The following is a 27,645-nucleotide window of genomic DNA, read 5'->3' as shown; positions in this document are numbered from 1 at the left end:
ATAAATACAAAAAATTAACAAAAAACCCCAGAAAACCTTGCTTCTCACCAGCAGTTATTAAAGCTATTTCTTTGAATTAAAAACAAAAAAATCTCAACTTCAACTCTCAAATAATCATTCCTGGAGAAATTATAAGTGAAACTATTACCTCTTTAGTTTTTATGGAACCTCTCACTTCTCTTCATAACCCTTGACATCCTCACCTTTACTCCACTCCTCAGAATCTACTTTATGACATAATGTTAAGTATGATTTTTACCCTGCCCGGAAATGTTTAACTTACCACCCAGGAGCCTTCTCAGGAAGCATAACCTACTTCAGCATCACCCAGGCATATATGCAGCACTTAGCTTTCACCCCCAAACCTTAGGCTTCTTCTTATTGGTTAAAATCTTCCTTGAAAAAGATGACAAGAAATGATTGGCCTGGATTAATGCTGTAGGCCCCACCCAGCCATTAGCGCAGAAGAACTTTAAGTACTACATCAGCTAGTAACCAGGAGTAAACCATTAATCCTTTTAGACAGGAAGACAAAGTTTCTTTAATGCATGCGGGGAGTTGGATTGCTCAACAGCCATCATCCAAGAAAGTGTGAGCAGTGCTTCAGTCTGAGGCTAAATAAATCGAATCTTGCCATCTCATTGCACACGATTCCTAGTGACCTCCTATTGTTCAGGGTATGCAGCAAAATATAGGCCTCCAGAGAAAATTTCTATACTTTGTAACTAGACAGTGGTATTTGAGATTTTATCTTGCTTATAGCAGATATTATCTTGATTCTTCTCTGCACAGGAAGTGAGCAGATGGAGAGTATGATCAATGATGTATTGGAAATATTTCTACTTAATGGGAAAACTCTTTCAAGCAGAAATCAAACTATGGGTAACTTTTCCAGCGGCACTGCTAAATGACCTTTTTGCCTCCACCCGGCAAAACGTTTTCATCAAAACTGGTTTTTGAGTTTTGTTGAGGGTAAGGTTTGGCTCACATCTGTGAGGTGGTGATTATTAAGACAGCGCAAACAATTCCTCTGTGCAGGTTCTGTCATTGGTTTTCTATCAGGATGACTGAAAGAGTCCTCCTCGTGTTTTATTAGAAACTATTCAAGTGACTTCCAGTTGCCCGAGCAGCAGAGTTGTGGTGTAACACAGAGATGAGGAGCAAGTCTCTGGGGTCGGCACGCTTGATTCACATCCTGGCCCTGCCACTTCCTATCTGTGTGAACACTGGTAAGTTACTCAGTCTCTTTGTGCCTTTAACTTGCTCATCTGTAAAATCAGTTGTGAATAACGCTGTGCTGTAGACTCACTGTGAGGGTTAAATGAGTTCATTTGTATAAAGGGTTAATGTGCTAATTTTAGAAAGCACTAGTGTGTACTTAGTGCTTGCTTTGACTATATCGGCAATATTGACAAGTTACTGATAACTTTTGCATCCAAGATTCTGGGGTGAATCATTAGCGATTGGGATAGGTACTATGCCTATTAAAACAGAGGGAAAGGTAGGTTGGTGAACAGATAGCAGATTATAGAAAGGAGTCTGGAGATACCTCAGTAAAACCCCTTAGAGGCTCTTAGGTAACTGTCATGCTAATCAGTCAGACTAATGTCATGAGGCTGTATCAGAAATTGAGACAGAATTACAGGTACCTATAACTCATTTTGCTCTTAAAGGCCACTGGTGCAAGGCATTTATCTGTTCAACAAAGGGTTCTGCCTTTCCATATGGTAGGTGTAGGGAGTAGTCTCATTTCAGACTCAGCTGGGTGGTGCTGGTTATTTAGATCAGCTAAGATGAGGCTGGGACTCAAAACAAGTCTTATTCACCGGACTTGTAGAGGAACTGTGAACTTACTTGCAGTTATTTCTGCCACTTCTGGTCTCCCTTTCCTTCAACTGTTCCCTCAACTCTGGTCCTCTTTCAGGAGCCCATCTATTTATTCCTCAACCTTTTCCCTCTCCCAAAGACTATGAATGCCTCTGATAGCCATCAATTTCCTCTTTCCTTGCTGACTGACTGCTTGACTACAAAGTAGGGTGAATTGGTTTTGGTCTTAGTCTTATATCAACTAGACATTTTCTCTCTAAGCTTTTTATCTCTAACTGTGAAGTGAAAGTCTTTGTTCTCTATTAAGGGGATTCAGACATTCTGGAGCAGATGGGAGGTGGTTTGGGGTATATGGATGAAATTACACTATCCATAAACCAACCCTGAAAGGCCTTTCAGACAGGTGGGTAAGGTAACAGGGGGAAACTGTCTGGAGGTACTGTCTACCTTTTCTCTTGTCCTCCTTGACAGGGCTCTTGGGAAAAGGCAGCTAGGGGATAATCTGGCTATGACATTGGACATCTGTTCCTAGAAAGGGTTAGTTCGCATTTCATGAAATTTCCATGTTCTCCATGCTATAACTATCCTTTATATCTCACATTTTTTCTAGCTCTAAAAATACCGATTCTAACCTCTCTGTCCCCTCCCCTTTCCCCCAGAAAGTCTAAGGTACACAATAGGCCATGAATAAATGCCATGAATGGAGACACCTTTGGTTAAAAGAATTTCTCTTCAGTAGGATTAGAAATAATACTAAGGTGGAGTTGATGATATCTGAAAAGCTTATGGGTGTTGAACTTTCAGAAACAATGCTCATACTTCACAAAGTTTTCTTATCTTTGGTTTTTGGGGTCTTTTTTTCTTTTTGAGATAAAGATGGGGCCTTGTTAACATCACAGGTCTACTCACCAAAATGGAAGGTCTTGTTGGCTGTCTTCCTTGGGAGACAAATGGGAGCATCTGGTACCTGGGCATATATCTTAGTGAGTACTTCAAAAGCCTGGGTCACAAAGGAGATGACTAGCATCATGGACATTTACAGCTTTCAGTGTGTCCCGTTGACTTGGTTCAATGAGCTGTTCTTGGACCAAATTACGAACTGGCTACAAGGTATCCCAGGCTGACACTCCAGTACCTACTGGGGCTCAAAGAGTCTCCTTAAGGTGTGAGTTTGGTCCAGAAGATCCATAGCCAACACAGATGTGTTCTAAATCTACTACGAGATGAAAAGTGTCAGGGACTCTCACTGAGACAGCTGGCTGTGGAGTGCCTTAGACCTGAGCAATAATCATATTTGTAAGATATGTAGAAATGTTGTGGACAGTGTGTGGGAGTATAGCATGATATTTACAAACAATGACTATGATTTTGATGAGAGTGTAATTTCTAATACAATCACGCCCTAATTTGGTGACCTTGGGAAGTTACTTAATCTCTCTCAGCTTCAGTTCCTTATCTGTGAAATTGAGCTAATAGAATGGAAATAGTACCAAACTCAAAGGATTGATAAGAGTATCAAATTTCATAATAAATGGAAAGCACCTCATTTAGTGCTAACTCTCAGTACATTTTAATCCTTTTTTTTTTTTTTTTGGTGTGTTAGGCAGTTCTGTGTTCTCAAGTGACACAAATATTTTTGTATTTATTTATCTCCTGGTATATTCCTCCATTCAGTTACAGAGAGTCAGAATTTTGTAGTTGGAAAAAATTTTTAAATTATGTAATTCTATTTTTTTTAATTTATCAAATGGAAAGAATGAACACTGGAGAGGCTGAATAACTTACATTGAGCCATTACTTCTTAGGGTTTGATAATCTCTTTAACAATTACCAACAAGGATAATAAATAATGATAGCAAGTTATGTTTAAGCAGTGTTTTCTTTTTTTTAATATATATTTATTTATTTTTGGCTACATTGGGTCTTCGTTGCTGCGTGTGGGCTTTCTCTAGTTGCAGCGAGCGGGGGCTACTCTTGGTTGCGGTGCACAGTATTCTCATTGCGGTGGCTTCTCCTGTTGTGGAGCACAGGCTGTAGGTGCATGGGCTTCAGTAGTTGTGGCGCACAGGCTTAGCTGCTCCGTGGCATGTGGGATCTTCCCAGACCAGGGCTCGAACCCGTGTCCCCCGCATCGGCAGGCAGATTCCCAACCACTGCGCCACCAGGGAAATCCCTAAACAGTGTTTTCTGGTTTTCAAATTACTTTCCCACTCATTATATGTAACTTGGTCCTCCCAACATTTTTGTAAAACATGTAGGATAGGTTTCTTTATCCTTGTTTTGCAGATATGGAACTTAAGTTCCCATTAGGTAACTTTCTAGGTCATATTGCTTGTTCTTAGCTAGGCAACATTAGAATTCAAATCTCAGAGTTTAGGCTCCTAAACTGAAAAACTTTTCATGACGTCTTAAAAATCCTCATTCATCTCAGATCCCTGGGTTTCCAGGTATATTTGTAGAGCTCATAGGGCACTAGAATTAAAAGGGGTGTTGTTAAAAATCCTCTGGTTAGCTTCCTCAATGAAGTCTACAGAGATAAGATGACTTGGCCAAGGTTGATAGCTCTATTGGTGGCAGAGCGGAGACTGGACTTCTTGTTTCTTGTTTCCACCAGGTCATGATGAAAACTCCCTTTTTAATGCTATTTATAAAAGGGGAAGAGGAGGGAGTATCAGTATGATCCCAAGCTAGGGGATTTTATTGCAAGAGATCCTAGAAGGAGAAGAAATAGAAGGGTCAAATTGTGACATGTGGGGAACTTTATGGCCTATGGTTGCTTGTAGGGTTTGTATGAACATTGTAGACCTATGGCTCTTATTAGGAAAATCATATTCTATTTATTCTTTGGACTGAGGGGTCCTTATCTTTGACACCTAATTCTCTAGAGCAAGGGGGGCAGAGTCAGGAATATGGAGAGAGTGTCTGGGTATTGCATAGGGGCAGATGCAGGAAGAATAAAGATATTATATGTGGCTGGAGTTATCCTTATGCTCTATTCATTAGAAACCTCAATGTGAGGACAGAGGAAAGTGAGGAACCCCAACAATGGTTTATCACTTACACAGCATGGTGGATAAATTAACCATACACCTTTATTGAATTCAGTGAATGAAATGATCTTCCTCCAGCACACTGAAGGAAATTACAGTTGTGTCCACCATGTGCCCCAGTGTTATAACCCTAAAAACTATAAAGCTGAAACACTCAGGCAAGTGCATATTCAAATGTCCCTTTATCAAACTCTTCAATTTCACCTTCCCATGTAGAGGAAGGCATGCTACTATATGGGTCTAACAGGATTTTGAAGCATCTGATGATAAGAATTCCCAAGAAGATACACAAAATCCCAACAAAAGCGAAGCCAGTTTTTTGCTCCAGAGTCAACGAGAAAGCTGACACTTCGTTGACACTCATCTTAGCTGAAGAGTTGCCACAGTAGGTACTACTCATTATTCACTGTCACATCATTTTGGCTCTTCAGAATTCCTGCTGGAGTCACCTCTTGGCCTAGATACAAAATTGGACTCAGTTTAGTTTTATCCATACATGGTATTAGGTAGGTAATTGTTTTGTAAAATCTGGCATTTTTCAAACTCTCTTGACTTAACTCACAAAAGATAGATGAAAACATTATCAGATATGGATCAGGATCAAATTAGTATTGGAGATGCTACTTCTATTGTAGTAATTACAGAATTGCCTTTGTGAACACACAAACTATACCTCTGTACACTAAATATAAAATCAAGTATGAAGGGGAATAGTCAAATAATTAACCCTAAAAGCATTTGATTCATTAAGTTAGGTCATTGAGTTGATTCATTAAGTTAAGTGATTCATTTGATTCATTAAGTCATTGCTTCTTTGACCCAAGTTGTCATCTAATTTTCATTTCATTTTTGCATGTATCAAAAAAACCATAAATTATTATAGGGTGTAAGCTGGTCAAGCTCTCTAAAGTCTATGTTTTAAGGTCTATCTCCAATGCCATTTTGTCTGATAGGTTCTGATCCTTTTAAATAGGTGTAATACCTTCTTTCTTTTTCACCCCCCTCCTTAGCTTTTAGACTTATGTTCTTGTATTTTCTTTTCCACTACCACTTCATACACTAAATGCTAATTTCTTAAAAAGAGAAACTGTGTTTTAAAAATTATGTTAAAAAGAGCAGTACCCAACATAGTAGCTTGCAAGTAACAAGCCGCGGTAGTTGTGGACCATTAACCATCTCACCACCGTCTCCACTGGCTCTCACACCCTAAACAGACATAAAATCCAAGTTAAACAGCATGTTTTCTATGAAATTCAGCTGCAAGTCAAGCTCCCCAGACCCCTTGCCAACCAGATTCCCACTATCTCTAAGCTCCTACTATGTTGAGAGTCTAAAACTACAGCAAAAGTGTTCAAAAAGTGTGTGTTGAATTGAAGCAAAATAGATTTTTCCACTTGCTGTCTTAAAGTTAATTAAATTAACTAATGAAAAATCAAGATTAGTTAATTAAATCAAATGGTTACTAACCCACAGCTGCCCTTCTTGAGAGGACTGTCACCAAAAAGCTTCTCATCTAATAACTGAGAATAATAGACTGCTGGTGTTTTTGTCTTTGTTGTTGCTTCTTTTGATAATTTTAAGAATTGTGTTTATTAAAATGACTGACCCTTCAGGTTCTTTGGGGTTCAATTTTCAGAAAACAACTGAGACAGAACAAGGAATGGGAGGTAAGGAGTGGAGAAAGGGAGTGATTAATAAGAACAAGCCTTGTAGCTTTCAAAATTGTTCACCAACTTATACACGAGTTAATATCAAACAATATTTATTTTATACTGGCTTGGATTACAAAAGAGCTCTGTCTTCAAACCTTAAGTGTTAGAAATATTCAATACATTGTGGGATATGCTGGTTATTTGACTTTTTTGTTTAATAGAAGGAAAAAATGTTGTTTCAACCCCATTTGTTGAATTTCTTTACACCAAATCATTTTTCTACTGTAATAAGTATGGTATACTGAATATATTTTAATTTTTAAAAATGTCAGATCACTTAAGTGTTTCAGAGTGATTTTTCTGAAGATTGAGCTCTTGTTGTACAATTTATCCTGTAGAAAGTAGGGGAGACTGGACTGAATAATGACCTTGGGACTTAACTAGAACTTTTTTTTCTGACCAAATCTTTAATTTTATTGCTTTGTCATTTAAAGGTCTTTTGTTGAGATTCATACACCCTCTGGTTCATTTTTTTAATGGGTGGACAAACTGAAAAGAAGGATGTTTCTACATGGAGATGCTGGATCAACCATTTGACTGATTCAGCCAAGTAACTTGTTGAATTTTTTTTTTCACAAGAGCCATGACCTTGCTAGGCTATACCATTTGACTATTTCCTCGGACATGTAGGTAAGAAGAGGCAATAAGCCTGGTTTACTGGTGGACACAGTAAACAAACTCCCTTCAGTGAAGGACTTGTTGCCCAGCACATGGGAGGGCTACCAGCAGATAATCTTCAGCTGCTAGCTCCTTCCATGGATTGCCTCAATAGCAGAGAGCTGCCTCTCTGTAACCCAAGGTTACTTCGTTTCCAACAGCAGACAGTTTTCAATGACTGATTAATGTGAAAATAAAAAGGCCTGGCCATCTTGAACTCTGAAGAACCATTCTAGGGAGGGAGATGCAAGAGGGAGGAGATATGGGGATATATGTATAGGTATAACTGATTCACTTTGTTATAAAGCAGAAACTAACACACCATTGTAAAGAAATTATACTCCAATAAAGATGTTAAAAATAAATAAATATGTAAAAAAAAAAAAAAAAAAGAACTACTCTAGCTCTAGAGTTCATCACGGGGAAAACCAAGGCTGTTCTTTCATCACAGTTCAAATTCTGCCCACTCCTGCTTAACTCCCCACTCTTCCACAGGTGTTGAGCCCAAGGGCACTACTCAGTAAACATCCTGCACACTACTCTCTGTCTCAGAGTCTGGTTTCTGAGGAACCTAACCTGCAACAATTGGTATCACTATAATTAAAACATCTGGGCAGTTTTAATGATCTGTGCATTTTTCAGCTAGTTCATTTTGCCACCATGCAGAAATAGCCTAAACTGAGTATAGTTATGATGTTAGCTAAATTTATTTACATGTTTTTAAAAATCATGAAGTAGACATGTACACAGGGTCATAACTGATCATTAGAAGACTTAAGTCAGTTGGCTCTTAGCTTGTGATTAATCCACTAGACTCTGTTATTCTTATAAAAACCCACCAACTGACCAAACAAACCAAAAGAGACATTTTCTAGCTGTGGCAATAAAACACGCAACTCATTTTTCACCATTAAATTCAAACAAGGTATTTTCCTAGTTAGAGTTACAAAATCCCTTAAATTTTTTATTACTATTTGTCTAACGTATGGCAGACATACGTTATATGTCTGTCATATGTTAAAACACAGCATAATGTTTTGTTCTTAGAGTCTTAGGCAATCTGTGAATTGAATTACTTATTTTAATGGAAAAATAACTACTTCTCAAGCAGTTACCACCGTTTCTGGCATGTTGTAGGTATTTAATAAATATTTGAATTGAATTAAACTAAATGTATTGAAAAATATAATTTTTGATGAATAAAGTTCTCGTTTTAAAAAATCTAATTTTTAAATTCAGAAAACATATTTTAAAGAAATGAACAAGAAAACTTTGATTTAAAAAATATCAGCTTTGGGCTTCCCTGGTGGCGCAGAGGTTGAGTCCGCCTGCTAATGCACAGGACACGGGTTCGTGCCCCGGTCCGGGAAGATCCCACATGCCGCGGAGCGGCTAGGCCCGTGAGCCATGGCCGCTGAGCTTGTGCGTCCGGAGCCTGTGCCCCGCAATGGGAGAGGCCACAGCAGTGAAAGGCCCGCGTACTGCCAAAAAAAAAAAAAAAAAAAAAAAAAAAAAAGATACACATTAAAATTCAGCAGCTCACTCAGAGTTCAATGTTTCTGGTTTTTTAAAATAATTGATTAATATAGCATTCCCAGAAATACTCACATGATTTGTAATATTCAAAGGTAGGGAAAGTAGATCTTTTCTATCAGCCTTGTTAGTTCCCTGTCATTATCTATGGAAAAGTATGTAGCCATCATATTACTTTGGCGTTAACTACCAGGAAGTAGATAGTTAAATTTTGTACTCAGTCAGAATGCCTTTGTTAGCTTAAGACTTCCGGTATAATTACCCCTTCTTCCCCTGACTTTGCCTTCTTTACTACTTGGCTGCTCTGGTTACCCTTAGCTAAGAAGGGTAAGATACTTCAAGGATACTTAGCTAAGATACATCAAGAGCTTTTGGAATTGGGTAGGAGTACAAACAATGAATGGATATATAGAGCCACTGTTAGTAAATGAATACAGTCACCATGTTTTATACTGTCTTGGAAGAACAGATAAATGGTTGTCTCATGGCTTTATACATAGTTTATAAGCCCTCTTTGGCTATCTATTGTTGGTACCAATGTAAATGAAATGCAGGACAAAAACTGGGAGCTGAATGAGGTTAAGGTATTATATAATAATGAATATGGCAATTACATTTTAGTTATTCATTCAACCAGTATATATATTGAATATCTGCTCCATGCCAGCACTGTTTTTGGTCCTGGATTATAATGATGAACTACAGAACAATGTGTGCCTGCTATGAGTGGAGGAGGAGACAGACTCAGTTATTTTTAAAATTGTCTATCTATCTGTCTATCTATTATATATCAGGTAGTCATAAATGCTACAAAAGAAAGCAAGCAAGTTAAGAGGAAAGAGAATGATAATGAATAAAGGGCACTTCTTTAATTGAAGAAATCAGCAAAGGCTTTCCTAGGGAGATGACATTTGACCTGAAGTCTGAATGATGTCAAGAAGGGAGCTGTGAAAATATCTGGAGGAAGAGCATTGAAGTTTGAGGAAACAGTCATTGCAAAGGCTTTGAGGTGAGAGGATTTCATACACAATATGTTCAGATAAAGAAATTGACCAATAACACATTAAACTCCCTACTTGTACAAGATGGTTTAATGGTTATCAGTTGACAAAGAAAAGGCAGAAGTACTTTATATACTTCTGTCTTTTTAACCCATGTAGAATGCTCTTTAGAAATGACCCCAAAATCAAACAATAAAAGGAGACAAGAAAGTAGTAGAGTAATGTTTAGCTGCATTAGATGAGTTAAAACTCCCAGGATAAGATGATTTATAACTTGATGAGCAAAAACCTTTGAGAAATACCTGACCATGAGAGTGCTGCCAGAAGTATGGACTTGGACAGACAAATGTCTCAATTTTCAGAAAGAGCAATGGGAAATTGTGAAAATTATATATTGGTAACTTGGAATTAATCTTTGTTACAAATCCGTAATTAATTATTTTAATTAATTAAAATTAATTTAAATGCTAATTTGTTAGCACTCACTAAAAGTTAAGATTAGGTTAATAAGAAGTAATGCCAAATTCACTTCTTTGTTGGAAAGTTTACTACTAACATGGAATATCAGGGAAATAACATCGACATGGTTTAGTCGATGCAAATAGCACAGCAATGCATTTAACCATCTCCCATGATATCTTTTTTGGGGAAGATGGTAAGATATGCCTGGATAATATTATTTTTATGTAGAGTCATAGTTCACTGAAGTATCCTAATAAAAATTGGGCTCTGTAATCATAGAGACAGCTCTCTAATGTAGTATCACAAAGGTCTAACTCTATCTACATCCTCTTCAGTGTTTTTGAACAGTAACTAGGTTGAAGACATTGAAGTGATGATTATTAAATTTGACACAAGGCGGGGCTGAAAACTATAAGTTAGCTCACAGAATCAAGATTCAAGACAATTCTTATGACTGGAATTCTGGATTGAAACCTGAACATAAAATTTAATTAAAAAAAATTTAATAGAAACACTTCTCGAGTCCCATATTTAAGGGGGAGGGAGGGAGATACACCAAACTTGGATGGGGGACACTTGACCTGGAAGTTCATGTGAACAGATGTTTTATTAATATCTTAAAAGGAAGAACTTTGACTTTTATATTCATCTTAAAATTCTACCTTACACCAAAGATGAAAACAAAATACAAGCCAAGGAGAACACCTGAAAGGGTCGTACTCAAATGTTGAAAAAAAAAAAGTTTGGCCATTGCTGCAGGCATTGTGTCCACACAAGCAAATAAGTGAAAAGCTAAGCAATTGCCTACCAACATGTTCAGAAAATAGATACCCTTGGGAATTTAAGCCATATATGCAGTGGTTAAAATACCAGTATTTTCAGGCCTAAATTTTTCAAAGATTTGCTCAAACTTTCCATTTTGCTTGCTCTATTAAATGAACGTGTCTCATTTCAACCCCAAGTCTAATGTTTTTGAGAATATACTGCTAAGTGTGCTGAGCTCTGTACCTTTCAATTAATATAGAGCATAATATGATATAAGAGTAATAACAAAATATTAAGAATCAATAGAGGTCTTCAGAGGCAACACTGATTTCTTCATTAATTAATAAGGTATCCAAAATTACTGGACAACTGTGGATAAAAGATACATTTCTTTCACTTTCTCTAGTCTCTGGAACAGAAGCAAAAAAAAAAAATTAGCAGTTTGTGCAAAACAGACATTTTAATGCCTACCTCAAAGGGAAAATATCTTAATATCCTCTTTATAGGGAAATAGAAAATGAAAGAAATATGTGAGAATTTAGACCATGAAGTTACAAAACTAAATAAATAAACCCTTATGAGAAAAAAAATTGAGAATAAAGAAATGTATTTTCAAAATAAGAGTAGAGTGTAAAATTATGTGGTAAAAGTTATTTTTAATATGCGCTGCCACAAAAAATGGCTAAAATTATCAACATTGTACAGTTTAAATATCAGTCTCTATGTGTTTTATGATTAAAGTATTTAAGTATATTTCTGTAGTACTACTGCAAATGATAAAATATTGCCTCAAGCCACGTTAACTGGAATCAATGTTTAAGTATTCTAGAAATGAGAAAATGAGTTGAAAGCCCATTATTTCTTTCATGGCAATTGTCAGGAACTGGGATTTCTAAGTTCTGATGAGTCATAGGATTGGGCCAAGGGTATACCTGTAGACACCAGTAGGCCCAGATCTCATGGAGCTGCTTTGTAGTTAGTAACCAATAAATAAGCAAACACAGTCTTTCTATGACCAGTCATACAAATCATACTATTGTAAGTAGTCAAGCAAAGATAACAGTATTTTTACACCTGATTTATAGACTTTCATATACATGAATGTTATGTGCGATTTTTTTTTCTGTGAAATAAGTTCATTGATTGGAGATATAAAAATTCAGTTTTGAGAAACATATAGTCATTTAATCATGCAACAATGTGTAACTGCAGAAACCAATATTGAAAAGTATGTGCCTATTAAAAAAGAAATTCCTGTATTTTATTTTAATCAACAGGTTTTTGTCTCCTGTTTATTCATCTATTAATAATATTCCAAACAATATATCTAAAATAACTATTATAGTGGAATATGGTGTTCTAGATGAAAACTATTATGATACTTGTCATTAGATATAATAATCTCTAATGCTAATGATATGAACATTCATAATTTAATGAAATGAGACATATAGGAAAATCCAAGCTTAAAAAATAATGAATTCTCCCATATACACACCCTTTGAAATATCAAGATTATTAAATCCCATTAAAAGAGGGAAAAGAAGCATTATTGAGGCCACATCTGCACAGAGCTAGTTAGTAATTTGGAATGGAATATGTTGTAATCAAAGGAAAACCTTAAATAACAAACCCAGATGTCTTCATCATGATGAAGTGCATAAATTTCAGGCCTCCCCAGGAATCCAAAACCTTGAGATATGCCAAAATCAACCTCCCCCCCAACCTTTCAGATTTCAACCTTTAGAGAATTTCCCTCTTAAGAGAATCTTTGAATGGCTCCTCAAGGACTCTGACATTCCTTTTTTTTTTTCCAGAAGCACTGGAAACCTGGTCTGAAAATTCTCAAAATGTCTCACTAGTGAAACCTGGACTGTCATTATCATTCTGCCTTGTTTGTCTCCAGTTCTCTTTGGACATATTAAACTTAAGAAGCATAGAAATCACCTACCAAACATTATGGAAGAAACATCAGCAAGCACACAACAAATCCACTTTTTTTTTCCCTTTTGTCAGCAGCATCAGCAGAAACATTAGGGCTCTTTCTTCTTTAGAATTTGAACTCAGCAGCCCTACAGACTCCTTCCCCCTCTCCTCCCTCCCCACCTCCTTTCCAGCTCCCTAGCTTCAGAAATACCAGAAAAGGAGACATGCTTTTCATCTGGACCTGCATTAGAATCCTGTCAGTTAATGCGAAGGGTAGGGGGAGAAAGTTACTCCGCAGGGAGAGACGTCTCACCTTCCATGCTTGTTGCCATGGAGATGAAATCCAGCCAGTAGATTTAAGTGTTGGCAGGTTTGTCTGTGTTCGCTGATCGGTTCGGTAGCAATGTAAAAGACGTGTCCTGGGAACCTGCGTGGAGTCCCAGTACTGCGGTTATCGCTTTACTGGCCTACGTGTGTAAATGTCTGTATCTGTCGGTGAGGGGCAGAAGACGTGTGCGCGCGCGAGTATATTTGCAGGAAAATGTGCACGGATTTCTTCCATGTGGCAGTGTGTAAATATTTGCGCGCGCGTGTGCGTATGTGAGGGCGTCTGACCGTGTGTGTCTGTGAGAGAAAAGCGGTGGGCAGTGAGAGGGGGTAGGGAATCGGCCACGGCAGCAACAGGCTTCATATAGTCCTCAGCTCTGCAAAAAAAAATAAGAAGGCTCATTTTCACTCATATCACACTTGGAGGTTAGCAATCGGAGTTCATCACCAATTTGTCTTTCTAAGGCAGTGGAGGTGTTAATTAATGTATTGTTAAAATACTTGTTTTCCTCTTCTGTCTGCATCAGTAGCTGTGCCGCGGGCATTTTGTTGTGCTCGGTGACTGCAGTCTCAGTCGAGGAGTAGGCAATCAATTCCTATGTCTTCTCATCCTGTAAAGGAAAGACGTGGGTGACGGGTGTATTGGTTAAACTGGGGACCGCATGCGTCATTTGGAGTTATTTTTCCCTACCCTTCGCCTTGCCTATGCAAACCCAACAGGATCCCCTCCTCTTCTTAGGAGTAGGTGCCTAGGCGCTGTCCGTAGTGCTGAAAAGTTGCGTAGTATGACCTACCTCCCACAGACGAGCTACAAGACAGCAAGCGAGGAACGCTCCGATAAAGCCTACAGGAAGTTGTGAGACACGTTTTCTGAACGGTGTTGAATATATAGAAACCAAACCTAAACTGCATTGAAAGCAAAACAAAACAAAACAGACAGGCAAACAAACTCAGGTGTAAGGTTCCAGTTCTACTCATCTTTGGATACTATATACAGAACCTATGAGTTGCAAACACTTGTAGATTCCTTTCAAACTTAATTATTGACTTTATGAATTATTAACTATTCAGAGATTGGGAAAAGTGTAGATGTGGAATTAGGTCATTATTCATGTAAAAAAATGCTGAAAACAAGTAAAAGTGTGTTATAGTTCAATAATAAAGTGAAGACAAACTTTATGTTCATTTAGAGTATTTACTAAATTAGGAAATTTCATGGTCTTACAAAAAATGAGCAATGTATGACTGTGAGTTCATACAAGACTATACTCAAAAACAGTTATTCTTTTTCATTTAAAACTATTAAACACCCTATAATATAGGCCCACCAAAGAGAGTGGAAGAAGTGTCTTCTTCTGGGAACATGTTCATTGCCATGGTTTTATTGACTCTTTTTTAAGCTTGCTAAGGGCCACATCCATTTTTGGTACTATATACTAGGGCAGTGCTTCTTGAAATTGAATGTGAATCCCCTGGGGATCTTGTTAACATGCAGGTTCTCATTCAGTAAGTGTGCGATTGGGTCTCAGATTCTGAATTTCTAACAACATCCCAGGTGATTCCAGAGGTTGCTAGTCTCAGGACTAAACTTAAAATAACAAGGTTCTAGAGATACTGTGTTCTGGCCATGCAGTCACCCACAGAGTATGCAAAAGGCAGTCATTATCTTTCATCTATTCTCTGTATGTTTCTAGACTGTTGCAAAAATATTCTATTCAAATAAGTTCAGAGATTAACCATTTTATTTGCACAATATTAACAAACTGTTTATGAATTTATCGTTTGATTGATTTTGACATTGTCTAGACACATGCTACAGTCTGCTTCACTCTATATTTCCATACTATGATCTGCAATCACCCATTCTCTTTGCAAGCCAAGCTTAAGAAAGCAGAACCAAGTTACGTGATTCTACTACTGGTATATGGGCCCCACTCCAAGAATTTGTTATCATGATTGAAGACTTAAACTTGTCATTTTATGACTTTAAATATGGTTCTGTAGTAAATGCTCATGATACTGATTTTTAAAATTTAGACATTATAGATCTAATTCTCACCCAGTTTAGAAAGTGGAAGATGACCATTGTTTCACAGACCTTTTGAATGAAATCTGATCTGTCATATCATTGACATAATACATTTTTACTTAGATTTTGAAGAAATCATCCTCTGGATGATTTTCTGATTTTTAAAAAAATCCATACCTACATCAGTTGTACAGTGCTTTCAGTTAATGCTTTTGAGCTGATGCCAAAGGAAAGTTTTGACTATAAATTAGGTTCCTTGGTGTTAGTTGGTGCATGACCTTGACCTTTTTCAAGCTATATGAACAGTGGTGATGTTCTGAAAAGTCTGCAAAGTGGTTCATTCAAGAAAGTGTAATGGATTAAACATCAATTATGTTCCACTTCCTTTGTTATATGCTGGGATACAAAGATGAATGAGATTTGGTCTCTGCCCTTGATGAGGTATTTTGCAAAACAGCATGGCAGATTCTACAAAGTTCTATAGAAGCACAGAGATTAATAATGTATGTTTTATTCTCCATTGCCAAAGAAGTGATGAAGAATAGCAAAATAGAAAAACCCAGGTGTATTTAAAATACAGGTGTATTTCCGGTCATTGCCAATGTCTGCTGCCCAACTTTTGATTACAAATTGTTGAAAGATATGAAATATATGAACGCTTTTCTAAAGCACACATGGTTAACCTGTACTTCTGGATTGTCTATGATTTATTTTCAGAGGAATCCAAATTATTAGAAAGGTAAATATATGGGTGGCATTGTTTAGACCTCCTCCAAATTAATTGCCTTTACTATGCATTGACTTTACACTTTCAGCTTATATGCAAGTATTTTATATAAAGCAATCCTTAACTTACACAGCCTGCTCTATGTCTGCTACGGGATTGTTACTAAAGACTTGCCCAACACATCCTTTACTATTCCTAATATGACATCCCTCAAAAAACATTTTTTTCCATACCAATTTCATGAAATGAACTTTCATACCCCTCCTCTTCACTTAAATCATCCCAAGGTAAGTGGTGTGTTCTCCTCTTATATACAATATATATCCTGTAGCTGATCACATGTGCCTTTTCTTTTAGTTACCAGGGATGTCAGGGTCAAATTAACAGCTAAAAATTAGTAACTATATAAGATCTTCAGGCCTCTATATGTGTGTTCTTTCTTTATTGCCTTGAATACTGCCATTTTGTTTGCTCAGGTATTGGTGTATTATTTTCTTTTAATTATCTGTTTTAATGTGTGTCCTCATATAAATGTCCTCATGGAATCAGAAATGGAGTAAAAAAATAAAAAATAAGTAAATAAGTAAATTTTTTCTCCACTTTTTGGCAAAAAAAATGTTGACTACTGGGGGAATATATATGGTTGTTTTATAAATTTGTTTTTAACAAGATATTAAGTATAGAAGAAATGATTAGTTAGCTATGAAGATAAAAATCTAACTTATTGTGACTAAATAATAAATGTTAAGCTAGTAGAAGAAAAGTTCACTTTATATAACTACAGATCAACTTTATTTCAAAACACATCGTTTCCCTGTTTCTCCTTCTATACACTAAATAGTGTCCCTTGTATGACTAGGACTTTTTCTTATGTCAGCGAGCAGAAGTATTACTTATCTACCTTGTTAGAAGATGTGGTAACTATAGAAATTTAAAGAACATGACATCCCCATTCTAATGAATATACTATAGTATAAGGGTGTCACAAAGGAACCGAAAGCAAGAATTTCCTCCAAGTCAGCTCAGGATTCTTTTCAGAGGAAAATTTTGCTTGCTATGAATTCTACTCACCTTGATTCCAGCTGACTTCTTGCTCTCAAGTTTTCTACAGTGGGATCCTCTCTTGAACTTATTAGGCCAACATGTTACCTCCAGCTTTTCATGGAAATCTACATCTTGTCTGGCTTAAGTTTGTTTATTCTTTCTGAGCTAAAATGTTTGAGAGTAGCTCTGCTTTTCTATTTGAAAAATATTGTTATTTACTCAAATATTGGATACTACAACTTTCAAATGCACAACTTAAAAAATATATTAAAGACAAATTTGAATTACTTTTGTTATAAACATTAAAAAATTAATCCAATGTTTATTTAGCTTTAAGTGGTATTAGAAAGTCACCTGTTTGCTTTCTAAAAATACATTCCTGTTTTGGAATTTTTAGGTACTTATGCCTTATTTTCTACATAAATGGTTTTAATCGTTTTGGAGGATTAAGAATGATTTTGAAATTTCAATAGGAAATATATGCCCTCTCCCTAAAAATATACACATGCAGATAATTTCACTCACAATTCAGAGCATTCATGGCCACTTGGATGTCCATTTTTGTAATCCCAGAGTAATCCAAGGAATGCTTTAAAAATTTCTGCTGTAAATGAATGGTCCATGGTCTCATTCTGTTTCACAACTAAGTATTGACTGTCTTAAAGTCCTGTATTTTTTTTTAACATCTTTATTGGAGTATAATTGCTTTACAATGGTGTGTTAGTTTCTGCTTTACAACAAAGTGAATCAGTTATACATATACAAATGTTTCCATATCTCTTCCCTCTTGCATCTCCCTCCCTCCCACCCTCCCTATCCCACCCCTCTAGGTGGTCACAAAGCACCGAGCTGATCTCCCTGTGCTATGCGGCTGCTTCCCACTAGCTATCCACCCTACATTTCGTAGTGTATATATGTCCATGCCACTCTCTCACTTTGTCACAGCTTACCCTTCCCCTTCCCCATATCCTCAAGTCCATTCTCTAGTAGGTCTGTGTCTTTATTCCCATCCTACCCCTAGGCTCTTCATGACATTTTTTTTTCTTAGATTCCATATATATGTGTTAGCATACGGTATTTGTTTTTCTCTTTCTGACTTACTTCACTCTGTATGACAGACGCCAGGTCCATCCATCTCACTACAAATAACTCAATTTCATTTATTTTTATGGCTGGGTAATATTCCATTGTATATATGTGCCACATCTTTATCCATTCATCTGTTGATGGACACTTAGGTTGCTTCCATGTCCTGGCTATTGTAAACAGAGCTGCAATAAGCATTTTGGTACATGACTTTTTTTTTTTTTACATCTTTATTAGAGTTTAATTGCTTTACAATTGTGTGTTAGTTTCTGCTGTATAACAAAGTGAATCAGTTATACATATACATATGTTGCCATATCTCTTCCCTCTTGTGTCTCCCTCCCTCCCACCCTCCCTATCCCACCCCTCCAGGCGGTCACAAAGCACCGAGCTGATCTCCCTGTGCTATGCAGCTGCTTCCCACTAGCTATCTACCTTACATTTGGTAGTGTATATATGTCCATGCCTCTCTCTCGCTTTGTCACAGCTTACCCTTCCCCCTCCCCATATCCTCAAGTCCATTCTCTAGTAGGTCTGTGTCTTTATTCCTGTCTTACCCCTAGGTTCTTCATGACATTTTTTTTTCTTAAATTCCACATATATGTGTTAGCATACAGTATTTGTCTTTCTCTTTCTGACTTACTTCACTCTGTATGACAGAATCTAGGTCTGCCCACCTCATTACAAATAGCTCAATTTCGTTTCTTTTTATGGCTCAGTAATATTCCATTGTATATATGTGCCACATCTTCTTTATCCATTCATCCGATGATGGACACTTAGGTTGTTTCCATCTCTGGGCTATTGTAAATAGAGCTGCAATGAACATTTTGGTACATGACTCTTTTTGAATTATGGTTTTCTCAGGGTATATGCCCAGTAGTGGGATTGCTGGGTCATATGGTAGTTCTATTTGTAGTTTTTTAAGGAACCTCCATACTGTTCTCCATAGTGGCTGTGCCAATTCACATTCCCACCAGCAGTGCAAGAGGGTTCCCTTTTCTCCACACCCTCTCCAGCATTTATTGTTTCTAGGTTTTTTGATGATGGCCATTCTGACCGGTGTGAGATGATATCTCATTGTAGTTTTGATTTGCATTTCTCTAATGATTAGTGATGTTGAGCATTCTTTCATGTGTTTCTCGGCAGTCTGTATATCTTCTTTGGAGAAATGCCTATTTACGTCTTCTGCCCATTTTTGTATTGGGTTGTTTGTTTTTTTGTTATTGAGCTGCATGAGCTGCTTATAAATTTTGGAGATTAATCCTTTGTCAGCTGCTTCATTTGCAAATATTTTGTCCCATTCTGAGGGTTGTCTTTTGGTCTTGTTTATGGTTTCCTTTGCTGTGCAAAAGCTTTGAAGTTTCATTAGGTCCCATTTGTTTATTTTTGTTTTTATTTCCATTTCTCTAGGAGGTGGGTCAAAAAGGATCTTGCTGTGATTTATGTCATAGAGTGTTCTGCCTATGTCTTCCTCTAAGAGTTTTATAGTGTCAGGCCTTACATTTAGGTCTTGAATCCATTTTGAGCTTATTTTTGTGTATGGTGTTAGGGAGTGTTCTAATTTCATACTTTTACATGTACCTGTCCAGTTTTCCCAGCACTACTTATTGAAGAGGCTGTCTTTTCTCCACTGTATATTCTTGCCTCCTTTATCAAAGATAAGGTGACCATATGTGCGTGGGTTTATCTCTGGGCTTTCTATCCTGTTCCATTGATCTATATTTCTGTTTTTGTGCCAGCACCATACTGTCTTGATTACTGTAACTTTGTAGTATAGTCTGAAGTCAAGGAGCCTGATTCCTCCAGCTCCATTTTTCGTTCTCAAGATTGCTTTGGCTATTTGGGGTCTTTGTGTTTCCATACAAATTGTGAAATTTTTTGTTCTAGTTCTGTAAAAAATGCCAGTGGTAGTTTGATAGGGATTGCATTGAATCTGTAGATTGCTTTGAGTAGTAGAGTCATTTTCACAATGTTGATTCTTGGATTGGAAGAAAGTTCTGTATTTTTTAAACCACCCTATTAGTTTTCTATTTTCTTTCCTTGGATTTCTTCCTCTAGGTTACTTTACCATCTCTAGAGAGTAGCCAATGCTGAATATGCTGAAATAGGATTAGGGAGTACTGTAATAAGATGATCAAATTTGATTATGAAATAATGGTGGGATTTTTGTCAACAGTGAAGAAATTATCTAAGGGGATTCATAAGTGAATTGAGCATATGACACTTCAGTGTAGATAATGATCTAATGCAAGTCTATTTGATGAGTCCCATTGAAAATGAGATGTTATGTTTTGGTGGTAAACTTTTCTGCAAAGAAAAATGCACTAAATATGTCAGTTCAGAGTGAACTATTTAAATGAAGTTTCATTTAATTGATTTTAATTTTACTGCCCATAATCCTTTCAATTAGACTGTACTTTAAGTCCTCTCTATATTTACTGTTGAGTATAATGAGTATGATAGGGTACTGTGGGCACAATCTCCATGAATGTGTGAGCCATAACCACAGTATAATATTTAATTGGCGTAAGTTATTTTGCTGGGTTAAAGAAACAGAGAAATAGAATCAGTTTATTCTGCTACAGTGTATGTTTCTGTAATATGAATCAGTTAATATGTAATTGACAAAAGAATGGGGATGTCAAAAGAATGTGAAAATTGGTTGGTTTATATACGACTTTCCCCAATACATTAGTGTTTTGACTACCAAATGAAAGCAGTTTAACTCTAAGTTCACTAACAAAGCTGAATGCAGCAAGTTGTGGAGGAAAGCAGTCCTATACACACTGCTCGTTCACTCCTCCTTCTTCCTCTTGGCTCAATTTGGCCATATGCTCTGTCTTGAAAATGCATATTGAGTAATTGTTCCTGATCTTTGTGCATTTACCCTTGTTTTCATAATTCACCCTTTACTTACACTTTTTCATCATTCTCTCTTAATTAAAAAAAATTTTGTGGAGTTTTAGATATATTGTAATGTATATTTTAACTTGTATTTTCATTAGGTTTATAAATATTTTTGTAGTGTTTTTGTGAAGTTTCATGGGTTTTACATTGGTTTTTCCCCAACATGAATTTTTCCCTAAATATTGCCAGTTGTTTTTTAAATTGAATGAACTTTATTTTTTAGATAGTTTTAGGATTATATAAAAATCAAGCAGAAAGTACAGAAAGTCCGGTAACTTTCCTTCACCATTGGTGGGAATGTAAATTGGTACAGCCACTATGGAGAACAATATGGAGGTTCCTTAAAAAACTAAAAACAGAGCTACCCTATGACCCAGCAATCCCACCCCTGGGCAGAGATCCAGAGAAAACCATAATTCGAAAGGATGCATGTACACCAATGTTCACTGCAGCACTATTTACAATAGCCAGGACATGGAAGCAACCTAAATGTCCATCAACAAAGGAATGGATAAAGAAGATGTAGTACATATATACAATGGAATATTATTCAGCCATAAAAAGGAATGAAATAATGCCATTTGCAGCAAGATGGATGGACCTGGAGATTGTCATGCAGAGTGAAGTAAGTCAGAAAGAGAAAGACAAATATCATATAATATTGCTTATATGTGGGATCTAGAAAAATTGTTCAGATGAACTTATTTGCAAAGCAAAAATAGAGTCACAGATTAGAAAACAAACTTATGGTTACTGGGGGGTGGGAGGCGGAATTGGGAGATTGGGATTGACATATATATACTATATATAAAATAGATAACTAGTGAGAACCTACTGTATAGCACAGAGAACTCTACTCAGTGCTCTGTGGTTGCCTAAATGGGAAGGAAATCTAAAAAGTAGTGTATATATGTATATATATAACTGATTACATTGCTGTACAGCAGAAACGAACACAGCATTGTAAAGCAACTATACTCCAATAAAAAAATAAGTTAAAAAAAATCATCTGACATACCATAAGTAAAAAAAAAAAGAAAGTACAGAAAGTTCCCATGTATCTCTTTCCCCCTTACCCAACAGTTTCATCTGTTATTAACATCTTGCATTAGTGCGGTACATTTGTTACAATTGATGAGCCAATATTGATATATTATTACTAACTAAGGTCCACAGTTTACATTAGGGTTAACTCTTTGTGTTTTACAGTTCTATATGTTTTGCCAAATGTATGTCATGTATCCAGCATTATAGTATAGTTTCACTTCTCTAAGTATTCCTTGTGCTCTACTTACTCATTCCTCCCCTTCCCCCTAACCCACCATGTTAACCCCTGGAAGCCATTGTCTCTATTATTTGTCTTTTCCAGAATGTATGGAGTCATACAGACTCTTACCTTTTTCAGACTGGCTTTTTTTCATTTAACAATAAGCATTTAAGTTTCCTCCATGATGTTTCATGGCTTGATAGCTCATTTCTTTTTATCACTTAATAACATTCCATTGCATGGATATACCATAGTTCGTTTAGCCCTTCACCTATTGAAGGACATCTTAGTTGCTTTGAATTTGGGGGAATTAAAAATAAAGATGTTATAAACATCACATGCAGGTTTTTGTATGAACATAAGTTTTCAACTCATTTTGGTAAATAAGTAAGGGTATATTTGTCTTTGTAAGAAGCTACCATGCTGACTTTCAAAGTAGCTATACCATTTTGTATTACCACCAGCAATAAATTAGAGTTCCTGTTGCTTCACATTCTTCATCAGCATTTGGTGTTGTCAGTGTTTCGGATTTCAGCCATTTGAATAGGTATGCAATGGTATCTAACTGCCATTTTCATTTTCGATTCTCTCATGGCAAAAGATGTTGAATATCTCATGCTGATTTTTCATCTGTATATCTTCTCTGATGAGGTGTCTGTTCAGATGGTTTCCCACTTTTTAATTGGGTGGCTTGTTTTCTTATCGTTGAGTTTTAAGAGTTCTTTGTATAGTTTGGAAATATGGCCTTTATCAGATACATGTTTCGCAAAGATTTTATCCCAGTCTGAGTTTGTCTATTCATTTTCTTAAGTTGCCAGATATTTTTAGGGAATGGTTTTGTAGGACATGAGTTTTTGTTTTTGTTTTCAGAAATGCATGCATTGTTAAAGAAGAAACACTTGTATACTTGATATCAGATTTCTAAAACTAAACCAGCTAAACTGAGCTCACACCTCTCATAAGCAAAGCTAAGATGAGTGAGTATTCAGTGAGACTGGAAAGAGTCTACAAAGGGACCTTATCTCAATACTACATAAAAGTTGGTATAAAATAAGTTGAAGCTAGTGGCTATTGTATAAAACAGTACTTAAAACTATGAAGATTTTAAGGACAGATTATAAACCTGATATTTTGAGGACTGATTAATTTCAATATTTTTTACATAGTTTTCTGTATACACAGTAATTCTTATATGACTGCCCCTAAGACTTTAGATGATGCTCAAAGCAATAAACAGTTGGGAAGAGTAAGATATGATTTTTCAGAAATGTTTTTGGCACTAGTTTCCAGAAATACTAGGAGTCCAGATGCAGAAATCAAGGTTGAAGTAAATGGACACTTATGCAAGCCTATATTTCCTTAATGACTTTGGGACTGTCTGACAGAAATACCATGCATAATCTGAAGGATACTTTGGGAAATTCACAATTGAGATTTGTTAATGGACTCAAAAGAATAATATAAATTACAAATGTTTTTACATATTTAACCTTACTTAGAGATGCAGGGATTCCTGCGTCTAACAGACACAATAAATGAATGGACGGATGAACAAATAAATATAGTTATTCTCTCCTTTGTTTTGGGATACCTCCCTCAGAATATATACCAAATGGCTTAGACACTGTACCAAATATTACTTACTGATACTCAGCATCATCCTCACGCTTCTAATCTCTCCCTTGTATGACATTTCTCAGACTCTGTTGCCAGCAGTATTCCAACCTAAATTCTACTAATGAGAGGCACTGGTATAAAATTTAAGGGGAGGGAGAGGAGAAACCACCAATCTCAGCAGAAGCAACCTTGTACGCATCAGCAAATGGCAGATGAGATTTATGCCAGCAGCTTCTGGGCATAAGGAAGTTCTGAAACTTATCTGCTGCCACATGAAACAAAGATAATTGGTGATGGTTCCCATGATTCCTTCCCTTCCTAATTTTTCAAACCCTAGCAATAGCTCCTAGACCTTTGCTCCATCAATCCTACTAATTATTGTGTAAACCTCTGTCTTTGTGCACTAGCTCCTACATGAAATATCTATGGCTGGATCAAAAGCTTTAATTCTTCTCCTAACTGACTACCAAATAAAGCAAGAAATGAAAATCAGGAAAATATACCTAGTCAACTTTGTTTATATACATCTGTATGTTTATAGTTGTGTGTATATACGTATATATTTTTAGCATGTTTAAACAGTTTGTGAATTGAAATATAATGACATGAAATCACTTCAGCCTACCATTCTATAATACACCATGAAAAAAATATATCACATTTGTATACTACTGAAAAAATATTGTTTCCAACAAAGTAGGCTCATACGCAGCCATCAGGAATGGTGTAACCCTTGTTTTAAAGGGTTGCAAAAGGGTAGAATTTTTGGATTCTGTTCAGTTTCATGAAGCTGAGGTAACAGAAATCAAATGCAGTGCCTAAAGGCAATGGAGGTTCTTTCTCTCCTCAAACAAGAAGTTTGGATATAGGCAGTCTAGGGCTTACACAATGGCTCTGTGAGGTCATCAGTGTTTCAGACTCCTATTTTTCTAATTTTGTCATCCTTAGCTTGTGGCTCTTGTCCTCAAACCTGTTACCTCATGGATTCAGAGGGATACTTCACCCTTTAGCCTCACAGGAAACAAGGAATGCAAAGAACTTATTAGGAAAGATCCTTCTAGAATCCAAGTGTATTTATCCTTACAACTTCTTAGATAGAGTTGTGTCCTATGGCCACTTCCAGTATTTTAGCTGGGCATATTGCTACTAGACAAAATTGTGATTCTGTCAGTAAGAAAAAAAAGGGAGAATGGATACCAGGCAGGAAACTTGTAGTGTTCTACAGCATACAGGAAAGGAACAAATAAAAACAAATGTAAATGATGTCCTCAGAGAAAATAAATTTAAAGCAGTATTTGTGTGACCACACTGTAGAGGAAACTATTCAAGCAAATTGGTTATTACAATAAAAAATTATGACCGTCAGGATTAAGTTCAACTGTGCATAATAGAAAGACTCCAAATAATAGCAAATTAATCAGAATAGAAATTTTCCTCCTATTGGAAACAAGTTTGAGGTAGGAATGTGAGAGTTGCTACTGTGGCTTCAAGGTGTCATCGGAGACCCTAATTCTATTTTCCTGTTCTGCCATCCTCAGTACTTAGCTTTCAGTCATAAGGTCACTTCATGGTCCATCACGGTTGCTATTGGTGCAGACATCATTTCTCCATTCCAAGCCAGCAGCAGAAGGAAGCAAGAGAGGACAAAGAGGCCATTCTTCCAGTTAAGTCAGTTCCTTCTAAGGAACCTCCTCCTCAGTCCTCACAACATTTCTGCTCATACCTTAATGGCCAGAACATAGTCACGTGGCCATGCACAGTGGCAAGTGAGGCTAGGAAATGTGGACTTTTGGCAGTATTCACAGTCATCTAAAATAAATTTCTATTATCAAATAAAAAGAGGAATTGGATTATGTTAGTTATGAAGTCTGTCATCACCATTTATAGGATTATATTCAAATATGCAGGACAGTGTGTGGATTGAACTTTATTATTCAACACTCCAAGAAATGTATTTCCCCTTCTAAATGTTGTCATTGAAAATTGAGAATGATATTGCTAAAAGGGGCAATTATTTAAGTTAAAAACAATATTTGCTATAAAGTAACCATTTTCATTAATACTCTTTGAGTTAGGATACCAAATTTGGAATAGTTAAAAATATTACCATACGATATCCATGGCTTTGGGCAGATGAAGCCTAATTCATGGAATTACTCAAGAGGAGGGAGTAACTATGCCTATAGGAAGGGAGGTAGGGCAGAGCTGTTGGAAGTTTGCTCTTCTGATCTTCCTTTTAATGGAGTTACTGGGGTGAGATTGAGGAAAAGGCAGGGTGATTTAAGTTAAGAAATTAGAACGTGAATAAAAATTGAGACTCAAGTAAGTTACCAGGAATTACAGCAGTCTTTAGTCTCCAAAGAAAAAAACTGTCCCAATATTGCTTACAAAAATCAATAGTAAATCTGTTAATGGGCAATGACCCTAGCATTGTAAAGTGGAAAAAAGAAACAATTATCTAAGGAATTCAAGCAAAACTCTTGGTATTATCTGAATTATTTGAATAATTGAGGTGAAAGTGGAATTTCTGCCTAGATTATTCAGATAATTGCTTAATTCTAAACCTCTCTTGGCTAGTAGAGAACTTTCTTCAGTATGTAATTTTCGTATGGTAAATGCTAAAAAATAGACTCCTAAGTTAAGCAGAGTAATAGAAGGAGGGAGAAGGAGAGAGAGAGAAAGGAAGAGAGAGACAATAAGTAGTTAATTGTCAGGTTAAACCTGTTCTTTCCAGTGACAATAACCAACATCCACTTTTTCACCATAGAATTCTATGGTGAAAAAGTAAACTATATATGGATTTCAGTATAACCTGTTGTATTTTTTAAAGTTATAAATTCCTTTCTAAGTTCCAATTCTCTAAAGTTTGGAAACAGTGGCTTCAAATCCAGCCATTTCATTTTGTAAAGCCAAGTAAACTGACTTAAAAATCATAGCATACTTTTTCTTTGACTTCATATTATTGGTCTTTGCCTTCAGTTCTTTAAGGCAAATTAAAAGGATGCTAGTTGCTACTCTATTCTCTTCTTTGGTAGCAGAACCCTAGGCAGTGAGCCCAGCTGAAAAATTATTTGCCCACCTCCCTTACAGCTGGGTGTGTCGTGTCACCAAGTTCTAACCCGTGAGTCGAAGTGTTGGGTGAGATTTCTGGATAGAATTCTTCCTTTCTGAACTGCTTCTGGTCTCCAATGTGACAAGATGCCTAGATCTCCTGTAGCCATCTTGGGCCATAGGGTGACCTTAAAAATGTTAGCCACACACTAGGATGGTGAAAGGTTAAGATATAAGAAACCTGAGTTCATGGTCATTGTGGAGCTACTGTATCTGCTCTGGAATGCCTCCCTCTGCACTGTTTTTACTTAAAAGGGTAATAAGTTCTATCTTGTTTAAGACACTTATTTCTAGGCTCTGTTACCAGCAGGGGAACACAATTCCTAAATGATACACATATTAAAGTATTATTTGAAAATATTTTGGAATTTTAGGGTTAAGTTTCCAGATATGTATAATGGTTCTCCCTCTCTCTCCTTTCCGTCTTCCTTCTGCTACTCTATTACAAACAACTGTAAACACACACATTTCAATTTGTGAGATAAAACTATGTGAGGTTGTATCGGTAATACATTTTGTGCAATTGCAAAGGAAAGATTTTGCAGTAGGAATTGTGAGAAGATAAAAGCTAAAGCATTAACTCGAGGATTTTTC

General features: G+C 36.5%; 1 protein-coding gene across 1 annotated transcript; it reads right to left on the bottom strand.

The window, feature by feature from the left end:
* Positions 1-4,820: 4,820 nt before the first annotated feature.
* Positions 4,821-13,420, bottom strand: CTXN2 (cortexin 2). Its single transcript, XM_065872792.1, has 2 exons — positions 13,247-13,420; positions 4,821-5,334 (listed from the first exon to the last, which is right to left on the bottom strand). The coding sequence occupies exon 2, from the start codon at positions 5,275-5,277 to the stop codon at positions 5,032-5,034; it is 246 nt and encodes an 81-aa protein (XP_065728864.1). The 5' UTR covers positions 5,278-5,334; positions 13,247-13,420; the 3' UTR covers positions 4,821-5,031.
* Between the last annotated feature and the right edge of the window lie 14,225 nt (positions 13,421-27,645).

The sequence above is a fragment of the Phocoena phocoena genome, chromosome 2 (genome assembly GCF_963924675.1).
Source record: "Phocoena phocoena chromosome 2, mPhoPho1.1, whole genome shotgun sequence".
Classification (NCBI taxonomy): Eukaryota; Metazoa; Chordata; class Mammalia; order Artiodactyla; family Phocoenidae; genus Phocoena; species Phocoena phocoena.
The sequence above is the reverse complement of the archived record's forward strand: the minus strand, read 5'-3'. Positions and strand labels throughout refer to the sequence as shown.

Excerpts from the sequence above, each read along its gene's own strand:
- CTXN2 (XM_065872792.1), bottom strand. The coding sequence starts at position 5,277 with ATGAGTAGTACCTACTGTGGCAACTCTTCAGCTAAGATGAGTGTCAAC.